At 40.7% G+C, this 15539-nt stretch overlaps 2 protein-coding genes across 4 annotated transcripts; both read right to left on the bottom strand.

The window, feature by feature from the left end:
• Nucleotides 1–1277: 1277 nt before the first annotated feature.
• Nucleotides 1278–7035, bottom strand: LOC120061287 (serine/arginine-rich splicing factor 6-like). Its single transcript, XM_039010991.1, has 6 exons — nucleotides 6858–7035; nucleotides 4443–4609; nucleotides 3111–3235; nucleotides 2487–2689; nucleotides 2301–2378; nucleotides 1278–2208 (listed from the first exon to the last, which is right to left on the bottom strand). The coding sequence occupies exons 1-6, from the start codon at nucleotides 6962–6964 to the stop codon at nucleotides 1875–1877; spliced, it is 1014 nt and encodes a 337-aa protein (XP_038866919.1). The 5' UTR covers nucleotides 6965–7035; the 3' UTR covers nucleotides 1278–1874.
• Nucleotides 7036–7919: 884 nt separating this feature from the next.
• Nucleotides 7920–12772, bottom strand: LOC120060746 (mRNA export factor). Of its 3 annotated transcripts, none has more exons than XM_039010156.1 (13): nucleotides 12700–12772; nucleotides 12247–12365; nucleotides 12012–12116; nucleotides 11794–11886; nucleotides 11622–11708; nucleotides 11394–11480; nucleotides 10944–11015; nucleotides 9461–9568; nucleotides 9107–9213; nucleotides 8934–9009; nucleotides 8620–8814; nucleotides 8406–8491; nucleotides 7920–8225 (listed from the first exon to the last, which is right to left on the bottom strand). In XM_039010156.1, coding segments are annotated over exons 2-13 (1098 nt in total). In that variant the 5' UTR covers nucleotides 12328–12365; nucleotides 12700–12772; the 3' UTR covers nucleotides 7920–8224. The 3 variants fall into 3 exon arrangements, with proteins under 3 accessions (XP_038866084.1, XP_038866082.1, XP_038866083.1); XM_039010154.1 differs by having other exon boundaries at nucleotides 9440–9568; XM_039010155.1 differs by lacking the exon at nucleotides 7920–8225 and having other exon boundaries at nucleotides 8402–8491.
• Nucleotides 12773–15539: the final 2767 nt, after the last annotated feature.

Genomic DNA, 15539 nt, shown 5'->3' on the forward strand with positions numbered 1-15539 from the left:
AGTCAGTGGGAGGATTGGGATCTGCTTCTTTGGCTGAAACATCCAGCTCCACTTTGGCACTCATGACAGACTTCACTTACTGCCTCTGAAAAAAAGATCATAATGTCAGTTTAACCATCACAATTTCACATATTTATTAGGATTAGAATGACAGCTGGAGTGACATTGGAATATAGGGTGCTATGGGTCTTGAATGCCAGAAAGGTTACAGGATTCAGATGTATTCCCCATATCATGCATCCCCTGCATCCAGTCTTATCTTTTACCACTAAACAGCTAAATAAATTGGACAATTTCCTGTACAGATATGCTGCCATTCTTCTCCTTTTATCAATAATAATGCTGTGTTTCTCTGCATTGTGAGGAAACCTTAAAAATTGAATTATTGAATTTTAGTCTCATTTGACAGCATCGGTGATAAAGTACATTCAAGGAATGATTTCTTTTAAAATAAACAATTTCATTGAGCTATTATGACCTTTCTGTAATGTCAACTGCTTTATTTGACAACGCTCCTCTTCGAATAACAAGGGAAAGTAGAGCCACAATGCAAAATAATTATATTATTAATTTAACAAAAACACAGCAATTCAGCAGTAAAATGGCGGAGGATCAGAAACCCTTGAAGCAATTTAAGAAAAAAAACTACAATTTGTGAAAATGTAAAAAAAAAAAATCCTGGCAAGATTTCGAATGAATGACATCGTTTCATGACATTCAGGCGAGAAAAATAAAATCCCTATTATGATGCGGTCCGTTAGTTCTCTGGAAACCTGATGTAATAGGCTATCGAATGACAGAATATATTGAATTCTTAAATGATTTGCGATACCAAATAGCTTTATGACTAATTATGTTCATGCATGCTGGATGTCAACCGCAAGAAAATTACAAATTCTCTTACCATCTGCAAGCGTTATAGTTTCAGGATTCTGTAGCGCTTATTGCAGGCACGTCAAAGCAATATACATGCATATTAGCTGATCAATTTGGGACTAAATTTAGCTTACCAGCGGTTTCTTCTTGCGGGTCAGAATCTTAAAATCACGCATGCGCAGCTCACCCTACAGCGGATCCAAATGCATCGCTCCAATTCCATGAGTTAAATAACCTCCCAAAATGTTCATAATTTCAACCACAACCTCTCCCCCCCGCGCGTCAAGGAAACAATTATTTCACTCAACAATTTCACTGTCAATCATAATGTTCAATGACTCATCAAAACACAGCAAAGCTTGTGTCATCATGGGAGAATAATATCACAAACCAGCAATTTTCATATGAACTTTTTATTAAATGTACAAAAAAAAAAAGGGCATGTTACATGTAATCAAAACGGCTTCTTATGTGGAGAGGGTGTAATTTGTACCACCATCCCCGGTAAACCTGTTCATACAATGCCAAAAATCTGCTCATCTACAAATTGTATGCACACACAGTACATCTTGAGGGGGGCTCAATAGGTGAAATGATTCCTATCATGAAAATGAAAAATCAATTCAAAACACCACCCTGAGGTAAGCAAAAGCAGACGGAGGAATACGAACAAGAACTAAAAAGGATATTAAAGAAAAGGCCTGGCTTGTTTTAAATACAAAGCCCTTCAGACAAGCTCCTCTATGTACAATTAATACAAAACGGATCAACAGCTGTAATCTACGATGCGCACTCCCCCACAATAAACATGACTAAATCATTCTCATGCCATGTATAATACGTCAAGATAGTAGTTCGGATTTTTAAGTGTCAAGGATAGCACTGATTAAGACTGAGCATGCCTTGATGCACCTGGTGCTGCAATTGAGCTGTCAAATCAAATAGGAGCTGGTCCTATATCACCAGTTGCTCAAATGGGGAACATGTGGATGAAGCCTTTAATCTCGGGAAGCTGATCTAGACCTGGATTTAGAGCGGGAGACTGAACGCTTGTCTGGAGACTTGGAGCGACGGTCAGCTGCTGGGGAAGGGGAGCGAGAGGAACGCTCCTCCTTCCCATTTTCCACGGGAGATGCTGAGCGGCTACGGGACTTTTTGTTGGCCGACTTCTCCTTGGAGCGGCTGCGGGAATCCCGCTCGGATTTCACCTTGGAGCAGCTCTTGGAACGGGACTTGCTTTTGTTGGAACGGGATCTGGATTTGTGGGTGCGAGAGCGGGAACGAGACTTCCTTCCAGACTTGGAGTGGCGTCTCTTGCTGCGAGAATGGGATCTGCAGGGGGTTGACAGAATTGTTAACAATCTTTGGTCAATATGGGTACAACAATCTAAACCATACTTCTCTAGACATTAGGGCCAGCTTACCGGGAGTGGGATCTGGAGTTACTCCTGGAGCGACTGCTCCTGCGGCTCCTGCTACGAGAGCGACGTCTGCTGCGAGACCTGCAGGGGGGAACCAGAATACAAATGTCACATTAAATGGCTGGATAAGTGACACCACACATGGGATTTAACTACTAATAAAGAGCAGGGCGGTGTGTAGAACCTCACCTGGAGCGACTGCCAGAGTAGGAGCGTCGGCGGCGAGACTTTTCCTCCACCAGGCGGATCTTCCTCCCGTTGATGTCCGTGCCGTCCAGCTTGTCTAGGGCCCTCCTCATGTCTGAGCGTGAGCCAAACTCGATGACACCCTCATTGGTACGCTCCTTGTGGGCGTCGGCATACGTGACCTCTCCAGCCTGGCGCATGAAATCCTGTAGGAGACAAGGCAAAGTCACTGCCGAACATTACCCCAATATTTCAGAAACAAAACGACCTACCATGGATAGCAACTGGCAGTTCATCTTCAGTACCTGTCCCTCAGCTATAATTATAAACCAGGTAGTTTGGGTAATGGACACATTGGCTGAAACAGCATTCCAGCTCTGTGTATATCAGACAATATACCACAGTATGGCGCAAAACTACTTGTTTACTGTTATATTTATGTTGGTAACCGGTTTATAATAGCAATAGGGCAGCTTGTGGGTTTGTGGTATATAATATACTACTGCTAAGGGCTGTATCCAGGCAATATGCTTTGCGCCTAAGACCAGCCCTTAGGTATGGTATATTTGCAATATACCACAATGCTTCAGGCCTTATTGCTTAAATATAAGTGTCCCCTCGACTCACCTTTAGATCCTGCCAGCTGCAGCGGCTGGACAGATTCTCAACGATCAGTCGGTACTCTGTACGGACGGGTGGCCCATACTTATCCCTGCCAGTGCGGCTTCTGCTGCTGCTGTAACCACTACTACCTTTAAATGACAGGACAGACAAATTGTCAGCAAAACAGAGTGGCATATAGGCTTTTCACTTAGTGGATCAGACCATGAACAGAGAATGCAACTACCAGAATAAAAAGGTGTGGTAATGTTTAATATAGGTCCTGTGAGATGTCCATCTGGACCCAGTCTCAAGACAAACCTAATTAAGTGACTGAGGTATTAAAGCTGTGGCATTTGTTGGCTTAGTGGCTGTACATTTTTATTCTCCTCACTGTACAGCCTCTGAAGTAGTTCATTGCTGTGCAAAGAACACCACTGCATCTGTTATCAGCAACATACAGCCAGTCTGACAAATGTTTAAAAACTGCAAATCTTTAGCAGTATAAACAAATGGACAGTGATGTTTTTCTTACAAACTCTCGAATCCTGAAAGACAAACGGAGGCTTCCACAAAGTCAATGTCAAAAACTTGTAACACATTTTGTAAGAGTGCCAACTGACATAACGCTACAAAGGTTTTTCCCCATGACATAGCCTAACCGGTTGTCAAACTGGTGACAATGCAGTTGCTTTGCCTTCTTACAGGGAACGGTAACATGTTGACTTAAAGCCGTCCCACTTATTTTTTCAACATAGAAACCAATGGGAATCCTCACCATCACCCCTGGTCTATTGGAAAAAGGATGATGTCATCAAGGCTTCCGGTTAGGTCAGCCAAGGGTCAAGAGGCATAGGTCACACACACATTGTAAAGGTGAAAGCCAAGGCCAAACGGGACAGGCAGTCATCTTAGCCTCAATGGACTCAGCCTCAGCCCGCAGCTGGACTCTTTCAAATTGAAACATCAAGGACTTTGTTAATGTTGAAATCAAAACGCAAAGACAATTCACATGTAATGGTATTTCACGGTACAGCTGGGCTACATGGTGACAAAGTCGTGACTTCTTAACTAAATACAGTTGTTTATTGGTGTTCCACCAGGAAGAAAACACTAGAAACATGGTTTCACTACACCTAAACAATCAGTAGCAGTAATCTGAAGTCTGCTCCGAGTTGGGTCAAACTTGTACCATACTCAATGGTGACACTATGGAAATGGTGACATCATTGAGTATTGGCGAGTTAAGTCAAACTCCACTTCAGGATCACAGGCCTGTGTGTGTGTACGGTCCACATTCACATCTCCTTGACCCATTGGGAAAAGGGTAAAGGGAAAATTGAAATACATTGCACTTACTGCGACCACCACCCCCACCACCACCACCACCACCATATCCATCTCGGTCACGGCGCGGTCCTCTGGCATGTTCCACGGTCACACGCTCCCCGCACAACTCCTTGCCATTCAGTTCATACACTGCGTCGTCCGCATCACGATTATCCTCAAATTCTACAAAGCCATATCTAAAATATAAAAAAGTTAAATAAGCTAGCAATAAAAACAAATGCCAAAACAATTAATTTCAAGGCACTTAGCTAATTAGCAGCTAGTAGTTTAACTAGTCATTCACATTTTCTGTGAAGGATAACTATAGTTGCACGCCCCTGATCAGTCTTGATGTAACATAAAACAGGTGAAATGGTTCAAAAAGCACATTTGTTTAAGGGTCTGCGTTTTGAAAACACAGATTTCTCAACTCTAACGCTGCAGTATAGGGTGTCATAAATTATTTCTGACCAATGGGTAAAATAAGTTATGTGTGTATATTTTCCTCTAGGAAAACCAATGGTCCAAACCTCAATTTTTTCAAAGGCCATGTTCAAAAAAATAAGTGCATTGCAACAGCTAGGCTGGACTCTGCAAGAATTAAGGCTACCTGACAGGCTCCCTTTACTGTTGAACTCACATCTTTCTTTTTTGAGTCCGCAGGACATAAAATAGGGCTGTATTTTACTATATACCGGTAATGAGGCACGGACTGGTTTGGGTCTTTACGTTACCTTCTATAACAGTATTAGAATGTTTAAAAAAATTATTTGTGATATGCCATGTATAACATCCATTTTATAGTTTACGCCGCTACTCAAGTCATCCCTCTCCTCGCTGCTTTCCACACAGACCTAGCCCTGCCCCTCAAGGAGCGCATTTGTTGTTGCTTGACCACGAGAAACTTGTTCAGTCTGCATGGTCAATGTAGCACATGCAACAATGTTGATGACAACAACATTGTTTCCACTTTGCTTCTTAATATAAAATTTAAAAGCGTTCTGTAATTACACAATTAGTTTCTTACATCTACAAAAAGCTACATTTGTCTATTCTTAGCAAGTTTTAGCAGGCCTCAATCTGCATGTTGTTTGTGCAACAGTATCTTCTAAATCAAAGAGGAATTGACAAATCACGAATAGGTTGGCTACATGAACATTTAATGTAGCCAAAGATTGTAGGGTCCCCTAGGAAACACTGCCCAACATTTTGGTTCCTACCCCGTCACAATAATGTAGAAATGTAGAAATTTATGAAAATTATTTTTGGTTGAAGTTGAATTGAACAGAATAGAGGAAAACCCAATGAATTAACTTAGAATGTATGTGTTGCCACCCTAGGGTCACACACTACTCAAGGCAAATGAACCTTTATTATTTAAAAACATAACATACTGTCAGAAATGGATAAATATTGTGATATGCTATTTGGGCCATGTCGCCAAGTCCTAACATAAGAGGCAAGATGGATATCGATTTTGAGCAGTCATGTAGTATTTCACATTTTAGTACAGTTTCCATACCAATTCAAAATTCCTGTTATTTTTCAAAGAATTCACAACAAGTGTATCGCTGAAATGTCAACGGAGCACTGAACATATACCATGCTTCTTATTCTCAAAGCCTTTTACATTTAATTTAGCTCATGCAAATGTTTGTTACGCCCTGTGGGAGGACACCCTATAAAAGTATACATTTAAGAAAGTGCTAATGTTAGTCTCCCTTACAAAAAGAAAAAAAACACATGTAATATTGAAATACTGTAGGAATTACATTTATTAACATGGAGGACTGTTTCTTCTGTGGAGTACCAATATGGCCGACCGGTCACTTCGGAGCTTCTTATGCTAATACTTGCATCCAAAATCCAGGGTTTATATACATCATTGGTAGCCACATGGCCGCACACAAAAAAAATGGGTTTCCACTAGATAGCACAGAAACAAAGTCCAAATTGGCTATATTGTAAAAATGCACGAAAACAATTCTCTTCTTGGTCCTCGTTTAAGGTTAAGAGGGGTTGGTTAAGGTTAGGTTTAAAAATCACATTTTAAGAGAAATTGTAGAAATAGGCGGGGTTCATGACTTTGACTGTAATAACTAGTAACGACCAAAAAAAACTGCCTGCAGCCAAACAAGCAGCCATTTTGAACACGCTGTGTAGTAGCTAGCATCTAAATACGTTAGCTAGGGGCCTTCTTTACAAAACATGTTAAATGCTTTAGTAAAGCAAATGTGTGCAGCTAATAACCACTAACTTTAGCTAATTTCTATTACACGCACAGATAACACAAATGAAAGGCAAATGTATTTCGCTTATATTTTGGGGAAGCTAGCCGAAAGCAAGTAGGTAACGTTAGCTAGCTAACGCCAACTGGATATATAGTTACCATTAGCTTGCCAGCTATTTTTTGTTCAAACTGATTCTCTTATATGATCAACTTACCCATTTTTCAGATCAATTTCCATAAGCTTTCCGTAGCCATTGAAAAATCTTTGAAGGTCTTTTTCTCGAGCATTATAATTAAGTTTTCCAACATAGATGCGAGGCATGATTATTGATCCTCGCACAAAATATCGTAATCAAAAGAGAAGTAGCCGAGGAGTTCGAATGTTTTATGTAGACTGTGACGTAAAGGACCATCGCGAGAATACACGAATTCCCGCTCCGGTGTCTGGTCATCTGAACCAGTGTTTCCCAACCCCTGGTCCTCGAGTACCTCCAACAGTAGAGTTTGGTTGTAGCCCTTGACAAACGCACATAATTCAAATCATTGTGGGCTTGATGATTAGTTGACAAGTTGAATCAGGTGTGCTAGTCCAGTGTTACAATAAAAATGTGTGGTAATCGACCAGTGTTGGGAAACACTGATCTAAACCCGTCTGTCTAAATTCTGCTCGTAGTCTACGATCGTATAGAACTAAAAATATTTTCCTGCAGCATTTCTCAGTTTATCGTGCAGAGTAGTTTAGCTATATATTATAGTAGCCTACTATAGACAAGGGAATTTAAAGATACTGGGACCTGCAGCTATTGATGCCAGCAGGTAGCCTGGCGGGTAGGCGCGATGGGCCAGTAACCGAAAGGTTGCTGGATTGAATCCCAGAGCAGACAAGGTAGTTAACCCACTGTTTTCCAGGTGCCAATCAAGGCAGCCCCCTATGTATCCCCTTTCCCAAATGCAGTGTCCCTTTTTTATAGAAATCCAAATGGGTGAAATGGGGTAATGTTAAGTTACAGAAGCCCAGTATACCATGTATGTTCTATGCATTCTTGTTTGTATAGTGTTCTAAACATATGTGAATATTAGCAGGGGTTGGCTCCCGAGTGGCGCAGCAGTCTAAGGCACTGCATCTCAGCGCAAGAGGCATCACATCCGGCCGTGATTGGAAGTCCCATAGGGCGGTGCACAACTGGTCCGGGGTAGGCCGTCATTTTAAATAAGAATTTGTTCTTAACTGACATACCTAGTTAAATTAAAAAAATGTGCAAGAGAATGAAAAAAGGTGTTGCAAAAAACAGTCGTAACTTGTCTTTATCTAGTCATTTATGTCATTCTCCAATATCGTTAAATTGTACAACAATGTAACAGAGAAAAAAAACATTACTTTAAATGCAACCATGGTATCGTGACAATAGAAAATAAAATATCAGATATTTCAAAACAATATCTTATCACTCTCCAACCCCTATTTTGCAAGTAGCAGCTCCACCATTGATGTTGGCACAGGAAAGGAACAGGGTCGTGCAGGCATGACGTGTGTGTTTGACAACCCTCCATTTTGCAAACAACAGGTGAGATACTGGACAAATCTAGAGACATGAGAGAAATGTACAAGCCATTAAGTCTGTTGCTTTCAAGTATTTTCTTGTCCACCAATATACATGTGGTTCTACATTTCTTAATGAGAGCATAGAAAATCATGTCTTGTGACGGTCACCATAGAGGTGACCAAACGTGATTGATGAAATGACAATGCAATTCTGACTCACCATTTCTTGTTCCGTGGTTTCAGCTCCTCAGTAGCATTACGCAGGAAGATGTAGTTCTTTTTCTGAGGGTTGTAGTACTCATGTCCCTGAGGTTAAACACATATGTATCAATTTAGCTTTTTTTTTTTTTTTTAATATTGCCTGTCCATTTTGAAGGAATAGAATGAGTCTTAAATCAACCTATCATAACATGAGGTACGAGATAAAATGTTACCTTTGACCAATCATAGCTGGAGGCGTAGGCAAAGATGTTGCCGTTGTTGTTGAAGGAGCATGCTGTGATTGGCTGGTCCAGCTGCTCTGAGGTCTTCAGCTTGGTGCGGGCATCTTTATCCCAGAAGCTGAAGCGACCATCCGACCCAACAGTCGCCAGTGTCCCGTGGACAGGGTGGAAGGAGATGGCATTTACCTGTTTGATCAGAAACAGCAAGGTGTTTGCATGAAAAACACCCCAATATCTTATGCTACCTACTGACTGTATCCAAATGTATATGAAAGCAGGGTGTAGAGAGCAAAATCTGGACTCACAGCATAGATATCTTGTGGTGTGGCTGTGTTGGTTCCATTCGACCTGTGGCACTTAAAGGTGAAGTTATCCTTGGCTCTACAACACAAAAACACAGTGTGGTGAGTAGGGTGCCGTGGGTGGTAGCCAAGGTCTTTCTCACAGTTTAAGGAACAGCCTGGTTTGTGGTACTCACGGGTTAGGAGGGTTGATGTAGTGAATGGCAACCCTCCCTTCAATGCTTCCGAGAGCAAATCCAGCAGGCTTGTTCTGTTTGTCCTTAAAAATGGCTATGCAGCGGTGCTGATACAGGGAGATGGAAGAGGTAGTGTTAGGGTGTACACCACAGGCATGAACTATTCATGAATAATTGATAATCAATGGAAACTGCACTCTGAAAAGGTGTGTGTATGTACAGTAGTAGATAGTCCTGTAAATGTATTGTTCATTTTTTTTAAATGTAACCTTCATTTATCCAGGAAGTCCCAATGAGGTCAAAAGAACTCTTTTAGGGAGACCTGTAAGTCACCTGGTATGTGAGACCAGTCACCTGGTGTTTGAGTGGTGAGTCTATCCTCCTAAACTCAGACGGCTGGTTTTCAAGTTGATATACAATCAAACCTCGGTCTGCAGACGCTACCACTGCCATGGGGTACACCTGAAAACAACAGGGAACCAATCAGTTGAGTTGACAACACATGACGTATAAAACCAGCGGCCTCATTTATAACCATTGCGTAAATTCCACACAATACCTGCGGGCGCCATTTCTGAAAAGAATGCGTACGTCTAAAAATAGAGATTTATAAACTTGGTGCACACCAAGCATGTTTCCCGTTTTATAAATCAGACCTGTCATAAAACTGAGCATGCGTGAACGAGTATTAAAACTCCGCCTGGAAAACACCCTCTGTTCACTTTTTATACTGACAATAACGCTCCCTTTATTTGCTGTATAATTTGTCACTATTGGAATTAGGCCACGGCAGTTTCTATAAAAAAGATCAATGGCATATTTGATTACATTTCTGTAGAGGTGTGGGCAGAAAGCATGATGCTATTTTGCAGTAACTTTTCCAAACTTAACATGAATGCTGCTTATAGCGAGTGCCTGTTTGTGCATTATGGAAGATTGATTGTATAGTGGAAACAATTTAAAAGTAGGCTTCAGCCCACACTTCAATAGATTTTTTCTATGTCCTGCTTTGATATAGGCTCTAAGATTAAATAGGTTTATATTATGCTCCTATCACACAGCAATACTGTCGCTTACCCATACTGTCAAATATTTTACATAAGCTACTTGTCTATTTACTGTGTTGACAAAAGTTTTAAAAAATTGCAGTAATTTATGCTGTATTGACCATTTCTGAAAGAGAAAACAATTGGCATACAGTAGTAGTATACATACTTCAAAGTACAAGATCAACTGTGTTATAAACCACACTGCATATGGGATCACGTATAGCAAAACTTGAAATACATTGCCTATCTATTTACATAGACCCAATTAAATGAGAGATGCGCATGGTAATTTGTTGTATGGCTACTTCAGGAATATGAACCCATCACAGCCATAGAAATGTAGGAATTTATTCTGAAATAATTATGAAAACAATTCTGTAGTTATTTTAGAATCTAAAAACAAAACACACTTAATATTTGCTCTTCTCACTAACAGCAAATGGCTGCATCTTGTTATTAAGAGTATCACCATATACCCCATTAGCACAGGCCAACTTTCCTGCTTGCAATACTTAAACCGCCAGAAGATATGTGTACGCATGGTCTTAGTTTGAGGAGGAAAGGACATTCTCAAGTCAAGTTCTGTGACAACTTTTGTGGTAAAACTGGCACATGCATATTTTTGGGTATATTTTGTAAGTATGCACCGTTTATAAATGAGGCCCCAGGAAAGCACACTTTAAGCAATTTTTGGGGGAAAATGTAACTCTGCTGAACGCTATTTAGAGCTATTATAGAAAACCACTTAAAGAATATGAATCACTGGAGCTTTAGCACTAGGTCCTCACCACGTCTGCACAGTAGCACCTCTCCGGCAACTGCAGAGACATCATTGGGTTGGGCGAGCGGGTGTCCCAGAACTACAGCAGAGCAAATCAAACAAATAAATTAATGATTAAAAGTATAACTAAGATAATGACTATGATCACAATGGGGAAATTTTGTTTGCGACACTGTACATTTAAAACATATCAAAGCATACAAATGGACAAATATAGACAATACACACAACGAGAACAGAACAAGTGCAATTCATGGGTGATTCATAATGATTCAACTGTACACAATATACACTTCACATCAGTACAATGTCAACTGTAAGCTAGCCTGCTGGACCTGGTGACTGTCATTCAGGAGCCTTACTGCTGCTGGGATAAAGGACTGTTTGGCTCTATTCCTTTAATAACCTATAATAACTATTATATAAAATAGTTCCCAATCCCAATTATGTTTCTTACCTTCAGAGTTTTGTCCCAGCTGCCTGTCATGATGCAGTTGTAGTTGGGGGCTTTGATCCAGTGGACTGTTCTGATAGGAGCATCATGCTAAATGGAAACATAAATCAAAGACCATTTCTCTAGTGTCAACAGAACTTGTCAATGTATTCAAGGGAAGCACAGAGAGGTGATGAAACTACCAATTGAAAAATAACACTGAAAACAGTATTCATAGCCTGAAATATTTACCTGTGCGATCTGTATTGCCTGGTTGCTGTTGAGGTCCCACATTTTGGCAGTCTTGTCACAAGACGCAGTGAAAACCTTGCTACCGTCCTAAAAGAGCAAGGGAACGAATAAGTCAAGTTTCATTCAAACACCTCATATGGTTGGTAAAGATATGTGATGTGAGGGGGCCTACTTCGCTCCAGCAGACATCAAGGACGGGACCCGTGTGCATCTGCTGGGCTTTGGGGACTGTCTGCCCGTTGTCCTGTACCTCCCAACACCTCACCTGGAAAAATTTAAGAAAACAGTCTCATATGTTGTTACAAAGTGAATGGGTTTTAGACTCATAGCAACAAAAACAGCATAAGTATGAAGTGGGCACTTTAAGTGGAACATGATGACTCGACTCACATCATTGGCCCAGGATCCCCCTATCAAGAAGTTCCCTGGCATAGCAGGGGGACTGAACGCCAAGCAACTGATGCTGTCATCTGGGGGTGAGGTTACTTCCACATCCTGTATGAGATAACATATAATTCAAAATCAAATACATTTGAATTACACCTCTCAGAACAAGTTCTACTAGTAAAAAATATTGATTATTATGCAGGTTACAGATAGGGAATGTTATTAGCTAGCTACTTACCTTCATTGGGTTGTGGGTGTCCGTGGTTGCCGCTCCAAATCCCCCAGCGCCAAAGCCAGTGCTGGCCCCGAACAAACTCATGACGTCGGATTGACTTGAGCCAACACGCGGTTAGTAATCTTAAATTGTACAGAATAGACAGCATTACAATAACGTGGTTATTCAATTAACCTTTACATGATAGTATACATAAAGTACAATAACGCAAGAGGACCGCTAGCGAGTGGTTGTCAAATTGTGGCAACAGATTTAGTTATTTTTGAGCTTCAGTGATAGAACGTTAGCTAAATGAATGGAGGTTAACGTTACTCATAAACCATTATCATGTTGTTCACTTAGCAAACAATACATCTACACCAAATTATCATATCAACTGACGCAGTGATACTAAATAGCTTACTTTTGTCCCAGTGAAATGCAGTAGTTTCAAATGTGTACATATCAATTGTTTACCTTTTTTTTACGCTGAGGAGAAGCTTGGTTGAAGAAGAAAACGCAGCGCATTGAGCGGAAAAGGAAGTGCTTTCATTGCACATGCGTCGGAAATTTAGGACCGGTTCCAGGTAGTATTCATTGCAGACGCGCTGCACAGATAATCTCATCTCACAATGAAATACGGGTTTTACATGTAAAAAGTAGTTAAATCGAAATCGCTGGTGATATCTGGTGATCTTGACGTTGTTCTAATTCCTCCCATGATATAAAACGAGGTTTACACACTTTCAAGGATTAGTTTGCATGATAAACATTTATTTGGGTGTTACCTATTCAATATAATCAACAAGGCAAACCAAACAACATATTCTCTTAAAAATGGAACAGTCATGCAATAAAGTTGAATATTTGTGTTGTTATTGTAAAAATCAGGTAAAAAATAATTTGAACTAGACTTTGTATTTGCTTTTTTGAACAAATCAGGAGTTTCTTTGATACCATGTGGATAGCTTGTAAATTCTTGTTTACTATTTGAAATCAACAACCTCTTTTATCCAAGGTGCCTGCTCAGTGTTTTTCTTAAATTGAGTTTCACCCCCTGCCCTCAGAACAGCCTCAATTTGTTGGGGCATGGACTCTACAAGGTGTCGAAAGCGTTCCACAGGGATGCTGGCCCATGTTGACTCCAATGCTTCCCACTGTTGTCAAGTTGGCTGGGTGTCCTTTGGGTGGTGGACCATTCTTGATACACACAGGAAACTTTTGACCCTGAAAATCACAGCAGCCTTGCAGTTCTTGTCACAAACCGGTGCACCTGGCACCTACTACCATACCCCATTTAAAGGCACTTAAATATTTTGTCTTGCCCATTCACCCTCTGAATGGCACACATACACAATCCATGTCTCAAGTGTCTCAAGGCTTAAAAATCCTTATTTAACCTGTCTCTTCACCTTCATCTACACTGATTTGAAGTGGATGTAACAAGTGACATCACTAAGGGATCATAGCTTTCACATGGATTCAACTGATCAGTCTATGTCATGGAAAGAGAAGGTGTTCTTAATGTTTGTATACTCAGTGTATGTTATTATATATTTCACACACACCATATAGATGTCATCCTAATTTCTCCCACATTTTATGTAGTCTAAATTTGAAAGTCATGTGCTCTTATTAAAGGACATCTGGCTCTTTTCACCCACTGACAGTCTGATATGATGAAGTATAAAGATCTCAGATAAGCCTGTAAAAGCTGCAACTGTATATGCATTCGTAAATCAAGACCTTTCTTGAGTTGACATCTGGGATGGTGCAACTGTTGAGAACCTGAGTCTATGATTGTTGTGGGGGAAAGGGGTTGAGTGTGTATGAGTATGTATGGGTGTGTGTGTGTGTGTGTCCCACAACTGTTTATTTATGTTTTCTTTAGGGGTGGATGATTTTAAATATGTTATTGGACAATAAACAGGTATAGCTTATTAACCTATATGGTCCAAATAATGATGATCCAAGCTTCTTTGAAAATATATATATAATAATTGATCAACTCTACCAGTAACACTAGACTATATTATTATGGTGGGAGATGGTTTTAAATACCTCTATGGACCGTAAAGGAAACCACACTACAAACTATCACCCTCAGACACTTAAGGAAATCATGAATGTCATGGATATATTGGAATTAGTGGATATATGGAGGCTTAAATACCCCGACCTAGTGAGATATACATGGCAGAGGCTTAATCAGTCTAGTCGTCTTGATTACTTTCTTATGTCATTCTCTCTGGCACCAAAAGTTAAAAAAGTGTTGATAGGGGACAGAATGCGGTCGGACCATCACATAATTGGCATATATATTACTCTTACATAATTTCTACTTGGGCGAGGATGTTTGAAATTTAATCAAGGCCTACTGGATGATATCTTGTTTTTAACTAGAACAGAAGAATTTATAACTGACTCTCTCCACTGGGATTCTCTGCCTCTAACCCTATTACAGGGGCTGAGTCACTGGCTTATTGGTGCTCTTCTATGCCGTCCCTAGGAGGGGTTCATCACTTGAGTGTGTTGAGTCACTGACGTGATCTTCCTGTCTGGGTTGCCCCCCCCCCCCCTTGGGTTGTGCCGTGGCGGAGATCTTTGTGGGCTATACTCGGCCTTGTCTCAGGACGGTAAGTTGGTGGTTGAAGATACACACACCTAGTGGTGTGGGGGCTGTGCTTTGGCAAAGTGGGTGGGATTATATCCTGCCTGTTTGGCCCTGTCCGGGGGTATCGTCGGACAGGGCCACAGTGTCTCCTGACCCCTCCTGTCTCAGCCTCCAGTATTTATGCTTGTCATGACGTTGGGTTGGGGGTAGGTTTACGACAGTCATAAATACCTCTTTCCCCCTTTTTCTCTCTCCCCACTATAACTGATGTGACATAAGGAAACCCATGGGTTAACATAGAGATTCTGGGTAACATCAGAAGTTGGGGGAAATGAACTATATTCTGGTAATCCAACCAACTGTACATATGCGGTGGTACTTAAGGTATATTATGTCAGTTCGGTTGCCCTCTGACACATTCTCATCAATGATAGAATGACATAAACGCTACTGTGAAAAGTCTAAACGTCAGAGGTATCGGATTCACATGGAATTGTTGTTTAATTCAAATGTTTGAATATGACATTGTTTGTGAAGAGGTGAAATGTAATTTTACCTTCCAAATGAGAGATCTGTGTTTTCATAAATTTGGCTTCTGCTCAACCAGGGGCCCGCCCCTGTGAAGAGACCTGGGTAATAAACCTTTCAGACACACCCCTCTCCCTCCACTATAAAAGCCATTTTCCCAGAAGATAACTTCCTG

The sequence above is a fragment of the Salvelinus namaycush genome, chromosome 16 (genome assembly GCF_016432855.1).
Source record: "Salvelinus namaycush isolate Seneca chromosome 16, SaNama_1.0, whole genome shotgun sequence".
Taxonomy (NCBI): Eukaryota; Metazoa; Chordata; class Actinopteri; order Salmoniformes; family Salmonidae; genus Salvelinus; species Salvelinus namaycush.

What these genes read in the sequence shown, in the direction of transcription:
- LOC120061287 (XM_039010991.1), bottom strand. Translation starts at nt 6,964, where the DNA reads ATGCCTCGCATCTATGTTGGAAAACTTAATTATAATGCTCGAGAAAAA. An exon ending in GCAGCTGGCAGGATCTAAAG is followed by an intron (nt 2,690 to 3,110) that starts GTGAGTCGAGGG and finishes TGTCTCCTACAG; the next exon opens with GATTTCATGCGCCAGGCTGG. An exon ending in TACTCTGGCAGTCGCTCCAG is followed by an intron (nt 2,379 to 2,486) that starts GTGAGGTTCTAC and finishes TCCCCCCTGCAG; the next exon opens with GTCTCGCAGCAGACGTCGCT.
- LOC120060746 (XM_039010154.1), bottom strand. Translation starts at nt 12,327, where the DNA reads ATGAGTTTGTTCGGGGCCAGCACTGGCTTTGGCGCTGGGGGATTTGGA. An exon ending in AGGCAATACAGATCGCACAG is followed by an intron (nt 11,481 to 11,621) that starts GTAAATATTTCA and finishes GTTTCCATTTAG; the next exon opens with CATGATGCTCCTATCAGAAC. An exon ending in TACATCAACCCTCCTAACCC is followed by an intron (nt 9,010 to 9,106) that starts GTGAGTACCACA and finishes TTTGTGTTGTAG; the next exon opens with AGCCAAGGATAACTTCACCT.